The sequence below is a fragment of the Sarcophilus harrisii genome, chromosome 4, assembly GCF_902635505.1.
Source record: "Sarcophilus harrisii chromosome 4, mSarHar1.11, whole genome shotgun sequence".
NCBI lineage: Eukaryota > Metazoa > Chordata > Mammalia > Dasyuromorphia > Dasyuridae > Sarcophilus > Sarcophilus harrisii.
Window position 1 is genome coordinate 382,745,620 of NC_045429.1, and position 21,172 is coordinate 382,766,791.

The window sequence follows — 21,172 nt, forward strand, 5'->3', positions numbered from 1 at the left end:
AATAATTTGTCATATAATCAGCTACGACAGTAGTTCTTAGAGAAATTTAACCTCTACCTAAATTCTATATTCATATCAGCAAATTTTTATTTTCTGGGGCATTGGGGATATTGTCTACATCATTTATGTGTATGTGCTTATGCATATATAAAATATCTATCATGGACATATAAAATAAAGGACAAATGTGTTTACATATACTGGGTAATAAGAGTATTTCCATACTCATTTTTTATTGCAATCACAAGCAAGCCCTCTCATCAAGAAAAACATCCTACTTGGAACAGAAGATTTTGCAAGGGTCAATGCTGAAAAATTACCCATGCATAGATCTTGTAAAAAAAAAAAGAAAATCCTTATGCCTTCCCCTGGATCTTAATAATTGGGAGAATAGAAAAATTTTTAGTTATCATAGGAGTCCCAACATGCTCATTTTGAAGATGAGGTATATTGTGATTTGCCTAAAGAGAAAAGAGTAAAAAGGGCAGAACTGGGACCAGATCCCCAAGTCCTCCCTAGTACTCTTCTCATCCCACTTTCTTGAAGCTAGTTTTATTCTTAATGAAGCAAACCCCAACTTCCCTCTCCCTTTTCTTTTTCCAAAGATTTCTGAGATTAGGCCATATTAGTTAAAATAAAGGTAAATAGTATTTCCTGGCAGAGATAAGCTATCAACTGGTAGCAGTAAAAAACTGTAAAGTTAAAAAAAGTAGTTATCAATTTTGTTCCCTTAAGGTTGTAGAGGAATTTCCAAAATTGTTTGGTAGCCAAAGAAATTAAGGTAAGAAAGGGAAGAAATGAGTAACACATTTGTCTTAAAAAGTATACAATTGTTATTTTGCTCTTTATTCCCAACATCAGGGAAGGAGAAAATGGGATAGCACTTGAGGGGTAAAATAAAAATTTTAATAAATGCTTGAACAAATATTTTTTCCCCTAAACAAATGTTTTATATCTTTGAAGTTTTCTGAAAGTTAGATCATTTCTACTGATGTTTCTGCGTGGCAACCAGTATTTGACTAGGGAAAAGGTGAAAACAGCAAGTGTTCTAAAGAATACATTTGTAAGCACATTTGACTTTCTGGACTGGCCTACTTCACTCAAAATCATCAGAACCAAAACAATTCAGATACATGAAAGTACAGATTTTAATAGTGTATAGTAGAAAGAAAACTAAACTGGAAGTCAGGATCACTTGGGTTCTAGTTTTGTTTCCAACAAGTGTTGAACTAGATGATCTAAGCAAGGTAATCCAAGGAAATTGAGATGGAGAAGTCACAATGTAAAAACTATCAAAAATTGGACAAAGTTGCACAATATTTTACGAATAGGATTTCTTAAAAAGTCCACTTTGAAAACGTGCACTAAAATGAGAGATTTTGATACCAATTTTGGACAATTATACCATTTCAGAATGAAAATAGCTACATATTATATATATATATATATATAATAGCTAAGTGTTATATATTTTGGACACACCTGCCAGAGTAGCTATGATTTCTTGGGATTTTTAAGCCACTCTTTTTTTCTAATAATGGTTTTAATAAAAAAAACACCTACCTTTTAGAACTAAAAGGCCACCTGGGGCCATCAGCAGCACAATTTCCTCCACATTCCATTAATTCAGAATTCAGTCTAGGTGAAATGGCAGTAGGTACCAGCTAAACAGCTGATGAAATAGAATGGTGGCAATTAGAAGTTTCACTGAAAACTGTGGCTCATTATCTGCTAAATGTACACAAGTTGTGCTCAGCGCTCTTTGATGCTTGTTTCCTTTTACCATCCCATTACTCAAAGTAGTATCTGCTTTTAAAACCTCAGAAATAGGACCAAATAACCCAAGGGAATTAAAACTAGAAAGCTTTTCAGACTGTTGGTTCCAAATAGGCAAAGGATGTGGCGATGTTTTGTGATTTGAGCCCATGATGATGCTGTCAATTTTAAGAGCTGGCCCCTTTCCATCTAATAAGGGAAGTTATTTTAATTAAAATACTCAGCAAATTTGGCATTAATTTCTCAGTAAAGAATAAGTTTACCACTATTGCTATTTCCTTAAATTGGTAACAGCTGAGTTTTTCTGTTTTTTGGGTTTTTGTTTTTTTGTTTTTTACAGCATTTCAAATGTTGTTATATGCATTATGGCCATGTTATGGCCAAGGTATAACATATATTAGGGAGTACTAATCACATGGAAATTCGCTTCTCTTGGTTTGTTGCATTATTTTTTAAAAAAACATCTTTCCCCTAAGAACATACTTTTAGAAATTACTCGTTTTAGTGACACCTAATGTTGTGCTAGGGAGAAAATTATTCTACCTCATTGGATTTATTACTTTAGATTTCATAGCAATCTTTAATTTGATCTGACTTCTCCACATGAATACCCTTTGTCACGAAAAATATTCAAAATCTCCTTTAAAATTGCTTCAGATGTAAAATAGCCTGTCACATGTGAAAAAGCCCTGGACAAAATTTTCAGATTTTCATTACCAAATAATTTAACTTTTAAATTAATCTGGGATGTTCCTAAATGAAACTTAAATTTCATATTTTGCTTTAAATGTGATCATTTAAAGATTTTTGATTAGCACAAATCTTTCTAAAAAACATTTGGCAATACTAAAGTGTTAACTCGTATATTAAAATAATAAAACATGGTATATTTTGATTTTTTTTTTGAGGAAGCATTCGTTCTTCATATGGTTTTCCCCAATGAACAACTGGTCAACAGTATGTGCAAATGTAATCAGGAGCCAATGGAACTTGATGTCCTAGGCTTGGCCAAATATTATTTTGCTTCATTATGGTTGGTTGACTAGATGATTTTCTAAAGTTCCTAAACCTTCTGGTTCCAAAGTTCTGACCTAACATAGGAACAGCACAGCACTTCATTTTAGAATCATGTGCTCAACTGACTGCCAAGATTCTTTCTCCCCCATCCCTCCCCCCCTTTCTTGATATGACAATTTATGTTCAGTTGCTTTGTAGTAAAAGTTATCAAACTGTTTCTTTACCTGGCTGGTGAATTGTGAATTACTGTCAACTTTTAGTACTCTTAAAATACTAATAGGCATTCATTATGTAGAATAGCTAACATTTTTAATTTCATATTTCAAAACAAACTTTTGAAATAAAAGGTTTTGCTAATAAATTCTTCAGCTGTAATATTTTACTTTGGAACCAAAAAGGTGTGTTTGTCATTTTTAAAATGTCAATTACCTTATCTTGGAAGAAAGGCTGCTTCATCCAGGAATATGTGAAAGTTACATGTGGAATCAGCACTGATTGCTAACACTTATTCAAAAGATCCATGATTTCCTCCATGTGGATATTCCCTCTACCAAAGGAGATCACCCAACTCAGTGCCTCAGTAGATGGTGTTCATTAACTGTGGGCAAAATATCACCTTTCGGACAAACTTCCGGTGAACAATCTCTCGTTTTAGCTAAGCTGGTCCTCATATAATAGTTTTCCTAGCTTGGTAGGGCCTGCTAGAGCATGTACCCTAGTGGCATAGCTTTCAAGGACCCAGCTTCATCTTCATGCCATGATTAGGCTTCAGCATAAAACCTTTTTTGGGAAAACTAAGAAGAAAAAGGCCTGGAATAAATGCAGTTAGCCACTGTTTACAATTCCTCACCTGATTGCAAAGATTACCACCTCCCATTACAGAACCCACTAATACAGCCTAGCATCAATGCCAAATTTAACATCTAGCTAAAATTCTTAGACTTTATTGCTAGTAAGCCAGGTTTCCTTAACTATTCTTTAACTATTTGTAGGCTTTTAAGATTTAGCTCTATTCAATGAAAACCCCTTAAGTATGAACACTATTTTTTACAAGACAGAGGAAAATAAACAAGTTAGAATTCTATTGCTGCTAATCAAAACAGACTATCTCCAACATGTTCAACAATTCTATCAAAAAAAAATTCCAACTGCTGACAGAAAACAAAACATTTTGTTTACGTGAAGTCTTTAGATTGCATTTTAATTACTAAATTGTTAAATAAACTGAGAAATGTACCTGAAATCCAGTATTCAATGGCAATTTCTTCAGTATCCTCATTCATAAAATGAGGTTGGAGCAGCTTATCTCTAAAATCCTATGTTGTGTTCTGATGCATCATTGCCACTTGATGATTGAGAAGTGCTTATACATGGGCCTTTTAGGTAGATGCCTTCAAAAAAAACTAGGCCATTTGCCTGACATTTGCTTTTTGATTTATAAGAGCCAAGTTCTCCAATTGATGGTGTAATGTTTGGATTCTAGGTGAAAACATTTAAGACTTTTCCTTAGCTGTTGCTTCTTAGTTATCTGTTGTCTAATTATCAAGGTTTGTTGTTTGTTTTTATTTTATTTTATTTGAAGCCAGCATATTTTACATATATCCTGAAACAATTTAAAACTTAACATGACTTAAAAGTCCATTTAATTGAAAATTGTGTCAATCAAGTCACCTAATCAAGCAGTGACTATTTAGTTGCAAAATCCTATAAACTTATTTTATGATACATCTCATCCCAAAACAACACTGGTGTTTCCTCCCTTCCCCCAACCTTGCCCCCCCACATTTATTCCCCTCTGGGGAATGAAGTGTCCCACATAAATGAACTCTTCAGATGACTGAAGTTTACCCTCTTAAAAAGTATCAAACCTTAAACATGCTTTGATGAAAATTCAAAACATTTCCCTATCCCAATTAACAGAGTATATTTAGTTTTTTAAGAACTTGGCCCACTGTTATGATTTAAGCCATGATATTTAACAATAGTGCTCTCAAAAGCTAATGAGCTAAGCTTAAAAGGCTGTTTGCCTTTTCCCGTATTTCTCCAATTTTTTTAATCATTCTTGTCCCTTCGATGTCAGGTGTTACTTCTCAATGAAAGTTTCTAGTATAGTTTCATAACTATGACCTAGGAGAGTTGAAATCTGCTAGAGAAAAATCAAAAGACCAAGTTTGGAAAACTTGTTAACCTTATTTTTACATTTGATTGCGTCAATAGATTTGTTTTCTCTACGTTGACAAAAACTTGTCACTTACATAAAACTAAAAGGATATGTTTAATCCCATAATAAACATTCTGTTGAGTAAAACCAATTCAGGGAAAGAAATAGCTAGAAACCAATAGACTAATTTTGGTATAGAAAACTGCAAAGTTGCAGCCTGGTTTTATAAATGGGTCCTATTTGCAAAACCCATTATGCCTCAAAGCGCTTGACACATGACAATTGTCATCTTTATTTAAAGAGTATGAGAATGCTTAACTCAATTCTTGAAATTTGCTGCCTTTAATAAAACTGAATTTTTTGGATATAAAAGCATGACAGATGTGTCGAGAAAAGTACCTAAAGAGAACTAAACCTTCACCTAGTCAGAATAGTTTAATACATCCACATTTTAACTCCCCCACCCACCAAAAAAAAAAATTATATAGCAAGAGTTTTAAAAATAGGACAGCAATTGGGAAAGACTTTCAAGTGTACTTTAGGTTTTTCTATTACTACTTTCTAAGCACTAATTGTGTTATGTCGCTTATTGAAGGATCCAGGGTCTTCACGAACCAAATATGGGAGAACAAAAAATTGTCACACTTTAAGTTCAGGCATAATAGTGGAGGAACCACTAAGTTCCATCAGACTGTAGACAAATAGAATGGCTCAGGAGTAAAATCAAAGGTCCCAAACCAAAAGCTATTCCTTGCTGAGTCATTAGCTCATTTTGACCTTGGAAAGCACTCCCAATGGCAATCTGTTTCCTTTAATTAACACTTTGAAGAGAATTTTTAAAAGATGGGTAACAAAGGCCTTAAGAAATATTATCTTGATTTGGTGTTGAGCCAGAGTCTACATGCTTTGAGGATGTCATTATTTAACTAGAACTAAAATAAATGGGAATCCAGTAATTTGTGTTTTACCATTGAAACTATGTCAAGTATACAACCTGTTATGTTCATCAATTCCCACAACAGAAAGGTAGGAATGAATCATCTGCCCAAGATTTTGTATGTAGGGACACAGAACCCTATTCTCTAACAAAACTATAGTGCCTTTATAACAAGGTATTCACAATTTTCATATTTAAACAGGGTAGCACAGTGGAAAGGTATGTATTGGTATTAAATTAGAATCCTGACTGATACTTGGTATGTCTAACTTGGGCTTGTTATTTAACCTCTCCAGCTTGCCAAAAACCTGAATAAAGGGATGTAAATCAGCTCTAAAGTTAGGATACTAAACTCTTTAAAAATTATTTTTCAGATAAACTTTTATATAATGCAGCCCATGAATTGTCTTGTTAAAAACTACGTAAGCACTATTTTTTTACTTTTCTATGGCCTAATAATTAGAAGCATAAAATCTTTTCTGATCAGTTCAGATAATAGCACTGATAATACTTTCTGATCACTTCACACTAGTCAGAATAGGAACTGCTTCCAGGGTAAAACCTCAAACAATTAAGATACCAGTATCCTCAAAAAAAATTTAAGGCTTTCTGACACCTTTTCTAAAATAAGCACAAAATATTGCAAAGAAAAGACCAACCAACTTTCCACAAATAGGTTTGTCCTTGGTGCAAAGAACTTCTGTCTTCTATTCTAAACTTCAGGACCAATTAAATCATTTCAGGAAAATAAACCTAGTTACTTTATAAAAAGCTCCTAATTTTCCTAGATCATTGAAACCTTCATGATCAATCTTTCTGGGTTTTTTCCAAGTATCACCTTCACTTTAAATCCTTTTCTTCTAGCTATCATCCTTAACATGTAAGTGCTAAATATAGTCCTTTAGTCAAGTGTTCCTTAACATATCTAAACACTTCTTTCTGTTCTTTAAAGAGAAATCATAGATGACAAAGCTGCTTGTTGAAGTTCTTTAGATTATTATGTAAACTGATAATCATTCTGATCATATAGTTTACTTAGGTATACTGCCAAGTTAAAACTACTTTATTATTACTTTTCAACTTTTGTCATTATTTACTATCCTTTCAAAACTCTACAATCCTTAATTATAAGCTCATTGATTGCCAATTTAACCTTGTTAAAAGTTTAAAATAATTGCCTCTGACCTACTTTGCTGAAAATTCTTAAGATTAATAACTATATTGGCTTGCTATTCTATTTATCACTTTGCTTAAGAGTAGAAAAGGGGAAAAAAACTCATCATACACTTGACTTATTTTGTCCTCTACTGGGAAAGGAAAAAGGGAAAAAGCCATACTTAAATCTCAACATTTACAAAATCACTTTCAGGGTTTCTAATATTACTTTGGTTAAAATGTCACATTATCAATCTTTAATTCTTATCTAAGTAAGATTCTTACTGAAAAAGACCCAAATCAATGTTTTTCTGTTTGGCAGTTTCCTATTGCTCCTATATTTGTGAATAGCATATTACCAAACACTAATTAGCACCAAAGTTTTAAGTCAGAAGGCCCTATTCCACACCTATTATTTGGTCAATTTCCTCTTTCCTCCAAGTCAGATTCCTAAGTGTTTTGAGGATAATAGTTCCACTAGCTATTCTATAACATTAGTCACCAGGTGAACTGGAATTCATAGAAATCTATGACCCCGTTTCTGAAAAGAAAATGGGACAATAATGTTCGATGATCTGATTGGTACACTGTGATGTCTTCTAATTGTTATCAAGTACTTTGTGAAAATCTGATTTGCAACTATCAAATCTTGGTTAAGACATCACATATCAACAAAAGACACAAATCATTGGGCTTTTTACTACTTAACTTAATGGGGAAAATACTAAGAATTTAAGCCTTCCTCCCCCAAAATTTAGAGAGTAAGTGAATAGTGAACCAATCCCTCTTCATCTATATATAGCAATATCCCATTCTTTCATTAGCTTATTCCCCTTAACCATTACACCACATTTAAATATTTGCTGGGGTCTTTTCAACTAAAACAGTTGATTATAGAATTGTTTTTCTTCTTAACTAATTTTGAGTAAACCCTAATCACCACTTAGCTTAAAAGAATTCTAAAAGGGATTCCTAGCCTTGGATAATGCAAAAGCTTAAAGTTTTATATAAAACAACTAATACCGAAAAGCTAATAATTAGAAAATCCATTAAAGTAATGCTGTTTAACAACCTAAACTGGGAAAGAAAAACTTGAAGTCAAGTTTTAGTTCTACAGTTTGACTCCTATTTTCCTCACTTCATAGTGAGAGTCCTTTAAAATTTGTGTTCTGTGCAAACCCAATAAAATTACAATTAGGGGATCTAATTATCACATAGCTGTAATATTAAGTTAGCAGTGTTGTGTAGTAGTGAATCAATGAAGACTGGCTCATATGATCAATAGCTTCTAAAAGCAATTGTTCCCATACAGCGGGTTAGGTTACATGTACTATAAATACATTTGTGGACAGCAATTTTAACATCTTTTAATATGTAATGATAAAACAGTATTAACTTCTCCCAGCCAGTACCCTTTCCCCTCCTAACATTTTAAAGTCTTGGGGGCGGGGGGAAAATACAACTTTACATCAGTATTTCTAAATATATCAGTTGCCAGTACACATTTAAGTTTTTAAAACCTAAATGTTCCAAGTGCAGAGAAATGAAGCTGTCCAGAAAGCACACACTTATAAATTCTCCCCCTTTGGGGAGATTTAAAGGGATTTTGGACCTTGATGGCGAGAATCCCAAACAAGAGTAAAATGAATTCATTTTATTGCAAACAAAACGTCTAAATTAATTTCTCCACCCACTTTCTTTAGAAAGAAAAAGAAATCAGCAGGCTAAGGAGATACCCATTCAAGAACTGACATGATTAAAAATTAGATATAAATGGGTGACTCACAATTTCATTAGCTTACAAAGATGGTGGAGTTAACTACTACAAGCACACTAGGTATACAGTATTTTGTGGGAGAAGGGGTATACAGACATAGCTAACTTCATATAGATCCCATTAGACAACTGGATTTACAACAAGTTTTGTTTAATAAGAAATGGGCAAAGCCAGCTTTCTTTTCAGAATCAAAATGCAGAACAAATGGAAAAAAATTATGGTGTTGTACCTTCACAAGTTTGAGCCTCCACAGATAATGCAACCGAGTTTTACATTTTAAAGAGCCCTTCTACATACACTCCATCTTCCCTATTTGGCTCCAATTTTTACCTTCAATTCCCCAGCTATGCCAATTCCATCGTTATAAAAACCCATCCCAGTTATTGCCAGGAACTACTGCTTAGTTTACCCCCTCCTCTACCCACCAAACTACAGAGAGGATGGAGTGTAATGTGAGCAGTACAAAGTCGTGAAATTCATGAGGACCACTAAAGCCCTTACATGAATCTGGTTGCTAACATTTCTATTGTATTGTGACATATGACTCCCGACTGTTATTCTCGGTGAGAAATGGGGGGAGTAAATCTTAATAAAAGACACCAGGTACAAAGCAACATTTTACTTTTGTTGTGGTAAAAAAAAAAGTCACATTTTACAGATAAAATGTAGAACCCTGAAATACTGACACATTCTCTTATCGTGCACAATGCTGAGGTTCTCTTACGATTCACTTTAAAACTGCAATTAAAAATGTACAAAAAAGAAAAGAAAAAAATCAACCCACAAAGCTTCTAAAAAAGGAACCCGCAGGCACTTCCTCTTGTGGAATGTTTAAAAAGTTAGCCTACTAAAGAAAACAGTCGACTTCTTGTGAAGGTTTTGGAGAAATATGTATCAGTTCGTTTTTATTTGGGTATTCAATAATATCCTTGGTGATAATGCTGACTCCATGGCTTCTGACCCCAGAATTGCTGCAAGAGAAAATTTGTTTTTTTTAAAGAAAAAACACATCAATAAGCCACTCAAGTTGCTTTTAGGATATGACATTGAATCTAATGTAGAGCAATGTGTCTGCTAGAACAGACTAGACCTGTCTTACCTCTGATTTCATTTAAGCACCATTATTTAATTATAACATTAATATCCCCAAAATGATCAACACATTACAAAAGGGCACACCAGGATCTGATTAGCTAAAACTAAATACCATATATTACATAGTAATTTGTTAACTATCAAATTAGTCTATCATTTGTTGTACCTGGAGATGAATTTTGGGCAGGAAGAACTTCCACAAAACACTGGCTAGTGCCAGTTTGGGACACTTCACCATTTCATTTTAACATTTTGTAACCAGTGGAAGAGTTTTCAGGACTGATTTCTTGTTCCAACTCAAGATACAAATAAATCTGAAGTGTAAAGTGCATAAAATTACTTACACCCTGCTGCCACTGGTTGTAGCCCTGAGATTGATTTTTGTAGCCACGATTGTTTCCTCGGCCTCTGAAGTTCTACAGGAGAAAAAAATATAATCTAAGTACTGCTAACAACAAATAACAGTAATTTGTCCTTGTACAATTTGTTCCATTCTCTAAAATGGGTGGAAGGAGGTCACTAGATATTAAAAACATAATAAATATTACATTAACATCTTAGAAGCCAAGGCCTGGGAAGGGCAGTCAGATGAGTCACCTAACCAGTATTCCTTATTAATTTAAAGAAGTTTCTCTACTAGCATCTCCTACTAGGCATCTCAAATGATTTATCAAAAATTGGGCAATCTGATAACCTTTGAAAGCTGTAAAATTGGGCTCAATTGCCAACTGTTTAAATTATCTTCTATATTTAATTATTCCATTTTATAATTGCAAATTTTAGAAATTATCTAAATTTGGAACACTGGTTTTTGTAAGGCTAAAAATTATCTCTGCATATATTTTGAAAATAAGACTTTTTAAACATTATCTCAGAGATCCTAATAGGAAATTAAGTCCCTTTAAGTTAACATTTTTATTCTTAAGAAATTCAAACACAAATCATATTTCTGTGAACATTGAATTGCAAGAATTTCTTAAAAGATAAATTTAGGATACCTGTACCAACAGAAACAAAAATCTAAATATACTACTTTCAACCTTCAAATAGATTACTTTCAACCTTCACTGATGCAATTATTCTGAAAGTTCCAACTACCCTACGAAAATACAACCATATAACAGTATCAAAAAAAGCCAGAGTATTGCCTCTGGTTCTTAGTAAAGATTACCTGGTTGTAGTTCCCCCTGTTGGGCATTCCACCTCTGTTGTAGTTGCCTCTGTTTGAATAACCACCTCTGCTGGGAAAGACAGGGCCACGAGGGTATGGATAACCAATTCCTCCACTTCCTCCACCACCACCACCACGCTGTGGCATATTTCCCCTCCTATTATAACCACCACGATTTCCAGGAGCTAAAAAGAAATGACATCTTAACATCTTTCTAACATCCACAGAGCAAACTAAAAATTTATCACCACAATTTAAATAGAACCTGAACATTGAGCGTATTTTAAAACTAGACCACACAGACTAAGGTTTAAATAAGCTTATTCATTTATTTACCCATATGCTTTCACATTATTTCCATAAATTTTAAATTTAATGTCAAATCACAAATGATCAGGTTAATTCCATCTTCTAATTCCCGGTAAGGATAAACAGACAAAATTTCAACATATGATGACTTTATTAAATACTTAACCCATGTTCAATTGATTGAAAATTAATATTACACTTTGGTCTATTTTGTAGTTGGCAGAAATGCCCATTTTATTTGTGTAGTTTAGCTCAAAATGAAAACAAATTTCTTTCAATTCGGATTACTGAAACATTTCTTTTAACCCAATTTAGAAATGCTATGAAAATAAACCAAAAATTCCAACTTACCACCGCCTCTAAAGTTTCCACCACGCATGTTAAATCCTCCACGACCTCTATGTCCTCCACCTCTATTAAACTGGTTTTTGCCACTCTTATTCTTATTGCTCTTCTTTGAGCCAGTATTCTGTTTCTTTTCTGGAGGAAGAGATTTTTTACTTTCTTCCTTATACTGCTCCAAAAGCTTTTGGGCTTCTTCTTTTTGCAGCTCTACATAGGTTATCTCATCAAAACACTCAGCTACCTCTGGCAGTGTAAAGTTCCCTATGAGCAAAGAAAACAAATTGTATTAAGTATACAAAAACATTTTAGGCTTCGACTAGAAATAAGTGATTTCTCAATGGTTTTATCCTCTTTAAATGACATCCCCTTCTAAGTTATATTCCTAAAAAGACAAAATGCTACCAGAATGCACACCAGGAGTCAATACTATATATTAATAATCAAAAGTAAACAATTTAAAATGTGTTCTGGCTTTGAAGATTCTGAACAAACTTGTAAAGACCTAAACTTCTGAAATGGCCTTTAAAAATGAACAAAATTATAGAGTTTCATGCCTTTCATTTTGAGAACTGCATGTTCTGGAAGATCCTTCCCCTCCACCTCTGCCTTCTTCTGTGTTCTTTGCTTGTAGTCTTCATCTTTTGGGCAAACTACAACAGCTTTGCGCTGAAAGCCTGCAAACAGGCACATTTTTCTCCTCTGGGCAGCTGCAGACACATTTGTCTAGAACAGAAGTTATATAATAATTAATTTTATAGATATGGTCAGCTGCAAAGAAAAAAAATTATTTGCTGTGAACATAGTGTCTGTTAAGCGATTGCGCATAGTTATGCGTTAAGTGCCTTAGAAGATTTAAAATAACTTTCACCAAAATATCACTAAAAGAAAAAGTATGCCCCCCTCAACTGCTAATTCCAATTTAGACTGCTAAATGACCTATATGAAAAAAACAAACCTTCATGGTACTATGTTTTATGAACAAGTACACCAAATAAAGCCACAGCATACCTGATCCAAAATAAAATTCCGCTTCTTACGAGCGGCTATCTCAATGAATTTTCCAAGACATTGTGGGGCTCTCTGCAACAGTGTGTTCAGTTTTCCAGTATCAGCCATCTGTCTCTTAAAGCCTGCCACCTGTAAGGAGACATTTTCTTTTAAGTATGTGACAAGAACAAGATTAACTTTAAAGATGAATAGTTTTTAAATTATAAGCATCCACCTTCATCTTTTAGGGTACTTTCCCTTTAAAGGATTTACAATTATGTAATTTAGAACTAAAATGGAAATGCAACTAAGATAAACCCACCATAAATCAACAGATTTCAAGTGAATCTATCAGAACAAAAAAGTCAAAGATTTAAAATGAACCAAGTCAGACTTTTCCAAATTCTAGATATATTACCATCATTTTATCCATAATAGTGTTTGTTCCAAGAATGTTGTATTTCCCAGGATTTTCTGCTGCATGCTTAGTAACCCAGGTGGTTTTTCCAGCTCCTGGCAAGCCAATCATCATCACAACCTGCAATCAAAAGAACAATTTTATTTTGCTGTCCAACCATGCCCCAATTAATATTAAGTTTGTTTTCAAGAAATTCGTATATTATCAATTCTCCATGCCCAAATACAATGAAACATGGCAAAGGAAGTTGTATGCATTACTCCAATGCCAGTACTACATATATAAAAGGACTTTTGACTATTTTGGTTCATGGGACTTTTTATGGAGTACACTAATATTCTTCAGCACCCTGCCATGGAAAATCTGTTATACTAGTACACACCAAGTCCAAAACTGACATTAAAACTATATGTCCTTGGACAATTCATTTATCCTACTTCATCTATAAATTCATTAGTACTTGTCACAACTTTTTAGTTTCAACATCTAGACCTAAGGAAAATAATTACCCAAGGATTTGAAAACTTTTTAAGGCTTTTCAACATTTAAATACAGCTAAAAAAGCAAAAAGGCAAAAAGGCCAAAAACATCGTCAGAAATACCCCTCTGCTCTTCTTGAAACGCAAAATAACACACACATACACATGTATACATTACCACCTAAACAAAGATGAATATCCCAACTAGAGATTAGAGCAATAGCTGCATTTGGAAGTAAATTTAAAAGTTCAGAAATAACCTGATTCCAAAACTTACTTCACAATCTTTCTTCTCATCTGGTCCTTTTGGCCCTCTCACTCGATCATCTAAGGAGACATTCTGGATGAAAGTATATTCTTCAGGTATTGGGAAATATGGCTCCTCCTTCTGACCAAAATTAAATTCAACTGCACAGTTATGGCAGAGAACATGAGGGAAAAGAGGTCGTCCAGCAAGAACCTCCTTGTTGATTTTGAAAGCAACACCAAGATCTTGGCCATTCTTTGCATAGGAAAGCTCCACTTCTTCACCCTCAAAGTTCTGTTAAACAACGAATATTTCAGTGACAAGTCTACTTGACATTTTTCAAAACCCAATGTAATTTCAAAAGTATAACTTTAATAATAGAACTCAAATTGGAGACTAGAGATACACTAACAATTTAATGAAACTGATAATCAGCAATTTTATTAGCTCATTATTTTACTTTATTTCCCATTTCTGAAAAAATGTCTAAAAGTTACTGTTTGTAAGATTACTTATCTCAAAGTGTTAAGTGTTAAGTCATTTGTTTAGTATTAACCCAGAAAGGTCACTCACTCTGAGCACTTTTCTATTAATTCTAAAATTATTTACATTTCAAATTAAGTTTCTAGTTAAAAACTTACTGCAAAACATGAAATGACATCGTTTTCATCAAACTTTTCCCCATAGTCTTCAGTCTCACAGTTGCATGTTTTTATTCCTTTTAGAGAATATCCATAAGAAAATTCTTCTTCACCTAAAAGTAGAAAACCTTAATTAGCTTGCAGTTGATAGAAGGAATTTATTAAAAATCCAATAAACTTTCATTTTAATTGACTTAAGTAGCTCTTTCCCTTTGGAAGGCAGGGGAAACGAAAATTTTAAGAGCAAGGTTTGTATTACTCTAGAACCTTGCTTTATATTAATTCTAGACAGTTTTCTATGAATAATTTCCTCAAAGCAGACAAAAAACTGAGTAAAAAAGAATACATTGTTGTAGAACTAGTCTTGTCATATGAATTCAAATTTTAGCTATAAACTAACTTGTGGTGATATCTAGGTATTATTTTAAGAAACCACAGATGGTCTTACCAAGTAACATTCCACTTGTTGTAAGTGACCAGCCAATCCGAACTTCATGTATATCAATATCTTTTGTATATAAATGTCTTACTGGGATCTTCTCTGTAACCTGAAGGGGAGACAAATCACCAAGTCTGTTTATAGACTAGGAGTGAGAAATTTCTGAATCTGCTAGTCACTGCTGACTACTGATATAATGCAGAGACTTTTTCCTAACCTTTCCAAAACAGCCAGCTGTGGATGGTACGTAATTGTAGTGTGGCTGTGGCTCTCATTTTTTTCTTTAATAAACCTAACTTTTAACTTAAAATATTTTATGTTCTCCATTCCTATTGTAAAAAACTAAACTTGGTCCAATTCTAGCCCAGTTCCACCATAATGATTTCCCCCCTCAAACCTGAGTTTATACTCAATTAATAATGATTTTATAGTCAATTTCTTTATTTATTAAAGGCCCAAAGAGGAAAAAATGTCAAAAATTGGGAGTAAGCACATTTATCACAAAATTTGGTCTTACCTTCATCTCAAAGCAAACTTTGCCTTTTGAAACTCCATAAGAAGCTCTTCCTCCAGCCCAAAGAAAAGCAAAACTCTCCATAGTAAGTGAAGAAGCACTGAGACGATCTCTTGAAATTTTAAAATGTAGATCACAATTATCTGTAAGTATAACAAATATTTATTATTTTCTTTTGCCCTATTTTTCAAGTCTAAAGGACCGTAAGCAAACCCTCCCCAAAATATTATAACTTTGTTGATGCTGCATAAGACTTTACACTGGGATGAATCATTATTCTATCTGAACTACTTAAGAGATTAAATATAAGCCCCTCTCCCACCAAAAAAACTCGTGCCAAATTCTGAATCGGAAGGCGGCAAATCAGACAAAAAAATAAAAAGATAAATCTCCATGGTTTTATATATGTACACTTTAAAAAAAAAAACCACTTAAGACAGGTAATGAAGACAATGTGATGTTCATACATACCTGCTCTGCTCTTTACCTTGATTTAGAGCCAAGCAGCAGAGGATAGCAGGAAATCACAAAGTGAAGCATGCCAGAATCAGGTAGAATTTACCAGTGCCACAACACAATTGAAGGTAGGGAAGGCCATGACCAACTGGTTTAATATAAGGTGTGAGTTGTGGGTCTCAGCCGTTGGTAAATAGTAAAGACTACCTCCTAAGTTTTCTTCAGATTTGTGAATGAAATCTCAATATAGTCAAGGTATTTATAAAAAGTCACTAAGTACCTCCCCCTCAAGATCATAAGGATATAATATAGCTACCTCTCCAGTTATTATGCAGGACCAATTTTTTTTCCATGCAATTTTTTGTTTTGGAGTATTTACTGCTTATTATCACTTTTGAACTAGTCTTAGAATAAATAAATTCCTCAAGGTAAAGAAACTCAAGTTATTAGATAAAATGAGTTAAAGTACTTAAATTTAATTTTTATACATAATATTCCTCTATTTATACCAGTGGTATAAGATTGCTTTTCCAACTGATCTGTTTTACCTGAACTTTTCTTTACAAAAAGGCATGAAAAGTAATTAATGTGGTCTTAGTAATCTTAATCTTTTATAAAGTTTTTATTTCATATCACAGTTTTCTAAGGACCATTTTGGGCCCAATATTTAAAAGAAACCAAAATTCTGAATACCCATCAGCTTTAAAATGGAAGACTGTCATTAGTAATGTTCTAGGCAACCTAAATCCCAATCCCCTTTCACTGCTTTTTACTAAAAATTTGCATTTTAGGGCAAAAACCCCAGATTTAAAAAGATTTACAGAACACACCTTACCTGCTTAATACCAATTCCTATTTCTACCCTTTGTTTCAAATAGACGACCTACATTAGCAAATTTTGACCAAATAATTTATATCAGGTATTTCTTAAAGACACACAACCACTAAAATTTAACTGAACAGACAGCCAAGGCCCACTTCTAGGTTTGGAATGCTTTCACATAATGAATTACAACCCAGCTGGGTAAAAGTAGCAGCATTACAGCGCTGCCCTTGATACCATTCGCTGCTGAAGAAAGCTAGTGGCCCAGAGATAGCCACTGCTGCTGCCCCAGGTCTTTGGAAGACACCAACTTATGTTAAAGCAGCAGCTACTGAACTGCAATTGAGAACAAAACAGCAGTTATTGAGAAAGTAATGTTACAGTTTAATTGTTAGAAAAAAGGGAATATACTTGTCAACTAAAGGGAACGTTATTAGTAAAGATAAATCTGGTAATTCCCAGTACGAAAAATTGAACAATGGTCCAAATTAATGAAAATTTAAGTTTTCAAGTTTACAAATAAATACTAGCACCAATAGGTCAACTATTAAATTTCCCACCATGAATACTTATTACATTTCCTTATAAACCTTTAAGATATATTTTATAAATTACCTTTTCTATTAAAAATTATTCACCTAAATATTCCATACTTCCAAGGGAAAAAAACACCTCACGTTGCTATAGGTTGCCAGACCAGAGCATATGACTAAATTTTAAAATAACAGTTTATTGTGCCTTACCTAGTAATTTCCAAATGGACTGCGGTAGCCTTTGTTTTTAAAAAACCGGCACACAAGTTATTAATCAGATTACTTCTACACTTGTACAAGCTATTTTACCAAATCGCAAAATTTCCCAAAGCAGTACATTTTTGGTACTATGCAAAATTGAGAAGATTGGAGGATATCCACTTACAAGTATCAAGACAAACCACTGTGTCATCAAAATGTTCATCTTCCTCTTCAACCGGTGGCTGAGGAGATTTAGCTCTGAAAAAAGAGAATATCTCCTGAAATAGCTTCCTCATTATTTATGATTCGTTTGTTAGTGAAGATCTGATAAACTTCCCTACCTGCTGTACTTGTTTTCTTCAATGTACTCAAAATAGCCCCGGCCATGATCTTCACGAGGTCTTTTAACACCTCTCTTTTTGTCTCCACCTTTCTGTTCTGTTTTGCCATCTCCTACAAAGGTTAGGACACGTTTTTAAATTCAAAGGAAAAAAATAACCCGCTGACCCCAAAAAAGAAGCTTGTTTCATTCGTAATCTGGAAAGCCTTAAAAAGCTTGTCGTTTTAACCTGCCATTTTCTCCCGGTTTCAATAATCCCTCAATTGGCCAACCACTTATTAACTGCAGGAGCAGGAGGGTTGGAAAAGGATTGTAGTTCGTGACGCAGCGTAAAGATAGCACAAATCTCCCAGGCTACTCGATGGTTCCAGCGAGCGCCACATAGAATAGCGCGGAATAAGCAGAGCCCACGTGTATCCCAATGAGAGCACAGAGAAGAGAGGAGGAGGGGCTCCGAGCTTTTTCTCTCTTTCCCCTCCCCCACTCCGGCTGGGCCCGCGCTCCCCGCGGCCGCATTGTACGGATCGTCGTTCTAACTCTCCCCTTACCCCACCCCTACCCCCCCTCCCCGCCGGGACCGCCAACCGGAAGTGACGTCACGCCAGAGCCCCAGCGCTCCTTGCACAATACGGCGGCAACGTGAGAGCTCGAGCCGCCACCGCGCGCACGCAGCAGCGCGGAGGACAGGGGGGCCTTCTCCCGCCGCCAGCGGCCGCTCCTCCCCCTCCAGCGGCAGCTGCAGCTCCCCCTGCCTCTCGAGCCAGATAATGGTGGCGCCGCCGTCACACACATACACACACACACACATACATACATACATAGCCCGAGACCTCACGGCTAATCTGGGATTCCCCCGCAACCGCCCCCCCATTTCCCCCTCCCCCAACCACGACATCGGCCACCGGGAAAAGCACCGGCGCCTCCGCCCTTTCCTCGCCCATCGACTATAGTGCCCCTACTCCTTTCCTCGCCGCTTTCCCCCACCCCACATCCCCATCGTGGGGGTACGGGTGGAGGCCCCAGGGCACGATGCCCACCCCACCCCAAGTCCGCCGCTTTCGCTCCCCCCCCCCACTCATACTCAATTCACAAAACGCGACTCACCCGCCGCCGGAGCCCCGGGGCGGCCGCCGCCTCCGCCGCCTTCCGCCTTCTTCTTGCCTCCCGCCTGCTGCTGGGCCTGCCTCGCTGCCGAGGGAGGCGCCACCGTCACGGCGAACAGTGAGGTGGGGCCGCCGCTCTTCCCCGCGGTCTCCTTGGCCGCCCCGCGCTGCTGCTGAGGCTGCTGTTGCTGCGGCGTAGTCGGCGGTTGAGACTGCTGCTCCCCGTGTCCGTTCTCGTCTCCCGCGCCCGCTTCCTCCTCCTCATCCCCGAGCTCGTCCTCCCCTTCCTGGAAACCCTGGTCGTCGCCGTTTTCGTCCTCCGAGGAGCCGCCCGCCTCCTCCTCCTCCATTGGGCCCGAATCCGCCGCCCCCGCGGCCCCGTTTTCTTCCCCTAGCTCCATCTGGTCGCCATCCAGGGCCGCGATCCCTTCCTCCTCCTCTTCCTCCTCCTCCTCCTCTTCCTCGTCGGCCGTGGTCGCGGCCTCCTGCTCGAGGCCTGCTCCCGAGGGCTGCGTGTGCGAGCGCCCGGCGGAATCCCCGCCCAGGTCCAGGCTGCCGTTCCCGGGCTCCAAGGTGGGGCGGCCTCCGGAGGCCTCTTCGTCGTCTAGCGCGGCCTGGAGCCGTTCCATGAGCTCGGCCTTGAGGCCCTTGTCAGAGAGGCGCCGCTTCTTGAGCTCCTCCTTTAGCTCCGACACCTTCAGCTTCTTCACGTTCACTGGCGAGGAACTCATCGTGAGGGCCCCAATTCACCGCTCGGCGCTGACTGCGACTCGGCTCCGCTCACACGGCCACTGGCGGCGGCTGCTGCGGCTGCTCCTCGGCCCCGGGCGGCGGCTGCGGCTGCGGCTGGAGGGGGGTTCGTGCTGCAGAGCGGACCCGCCTGGAGTCGAACGGCGCCAATTCCTTTCACCGAGTTCGCGAGGGAGACGCGGAGACTCGCCTGGCGCGAGCGAGCACGCAACGTCCTCTCGTCGGGGCGGCGTCGCGCACGTAATATACCCGCCCCTCCTCCTCCCCTACGGTAGTTGCTGCGCAGTGGAAAAGCCCGCGCGGCGCGCTGCTGCTGCTGCTGCTGCTGCTGGGGCTGCGGAGGGGGCCGGCCCAGGCCTCCTCCTGCCTCGTTACCGTAGTTATCCCCCACAGTACCTCTCGGGAGCCGAGCGCCAAAGGCCAGGGTGCCCTTCCGAGCGGGACGGGGCCTCTCCGTGCAGGCCTCGGAGTTTCACCTCCCCCCCTCCCCTCCCAGCCTGGAGCTCACTTGGAGTCACAAGCGCCCGTTGCAGCAGACATTTCACATCCTTATTTTTCCCGTTTTATTTTCATGCATCGTGCCTGTCGTGAATCACTGCGCGTTTTTGGTCTGTGCCTAGTGATCCGTCGGCTAAACATTTCTCTTCTAATTGTTCAATCTTGGATATTCTGAGTCCCCCTTAGGTTTTTTAAGCTTCTCTAGCACGGACAGTGTCTTTCTTTCCCCACGAGGCCCAGCCCCGTGCTTGGTACCCGCTGAGCTTGAATCAAAACGTTGGGCCTGCCAACCCAGAAAGGCGCCTCTCCAGGCCCCTCCTTGCTTTTACCAGAGGAAACGCCACTGGGGCGCTTCAGAATCCTGCCCGTTTAGTGGGTTTGAACTTTTACGTTTTTCTAATCGCCACAGCAGTGGCTTAGTTGACATGAAATTCCCGGTCTGGAGAAATAGTCCGCAATGATTCTCCTGCACCCAGGGGGGTGCCAGCCCTCGGACTCTGCCTCTGCAGAACACTAAAGGCCGGTCGAAAGCTACAAGTGAAAAACAAAGTCCTGCCTACTCTCGTGAAAAGGAAAACGGTTATGAATTGGTCGGCACTAGAGCTGTAAATATACCTTAGAAGTGCCTCTATCTCAGAGGGAAACGTGGGTGAAAACTTTTCCCTCAAAATCTTTCTCTAAAAAAATTTTTTTTCACATAAGATCCTATACTTGGAACTGGAATAATTACTAGCCTTTTCTGAATTTTTAGAGGCCCAGACCTGAAATTTAAGGTGGCAGATAGTCCCCACAACTTGTTTCACACAGCAAATAGACCCCTACATCTGTTACTGTCTCTGCGTTAGGCAATCTTAACCCACTCATTTTAAAGGGCTTTTTGGATGGTGGTGCTATTGACGTGGGTTTTGTCCTATTTGTCGCAAGAGAGCAGTTTGGAATAAAGAATCCTGTTTCCTAAATTCATAGACATCTTCTTAGTAGGCCTGGCCTGCTGCTTAAT

General features: G+C 37.6%; 1 protein-coding gene across 1 annotated transcript; it reads right to left on the reverse strand.

The window, feature by feature from the left end:
• Positions 1 to 8,391: 8,391 nt before the first annotated feature.
• On the reverse strand, positions 8,392 to 19,655 carry HNRNPU (heterogeneous nuclear ribonucleoprotein U). Its single transcript, XM_031966988.1, has 14 exons — positions 18,926 to 19,655; positions 17,823 to 17,934; positions 17,666 to 17,739; positions 15,472 to 15,611; positions 14,964 to 15,063; positions 14,516 to 14,628; positions 13,905 to 14,168; positions 13,149 to 13,268; positions 12,752 to 12,880; positions 12,298 to 12,466; positions 11,750 to 12,004; positions 11,090 to 11,274; positions 10,263 to 10,334; positions 8,392 to 9,794 (listed from the first exon to the last, which is right to left on the reverse strand). Exons 1-14 carry the CDS (start codon positions 19,653 to 19,655, stop codon positions 9,741 to 9,743), a joined length of 2,517 nt encoding a protein of 838 aa, XP_031822848.1. The 3' UTR covers positions 8,392 to 9,740.
• Between the last annotated feature and the right edge of the window lie 1,517 nt (positions 19,656 to 21,172).

Excerpts from the sequence above, each read along its gene's own strand:
- HNRNPU (XM_031966988.1), bottom strand. The coding sequence starts at position 19,655 with ATGAGTTCCTCGCCAGTGAACGTGAAGAAGCTGAAGGTGTCGGAGCTA. Across the intron at positions 17,740-17,822 it reads GAAGAAAACAAGTACAGCAG|AGCTAAATCTCCTCAGCCAC; the intron begins GTAGGGAAGTTT and ends CTCTTTTTTCAG. Across the intron at positions 12,005-12,297 it reads TGCAGTTCTCAAAATGAAAG|GGAACTTTACACTGCCAGAG; the intron begins GCATGAAACTCT and ends CTTTGCTCATAG.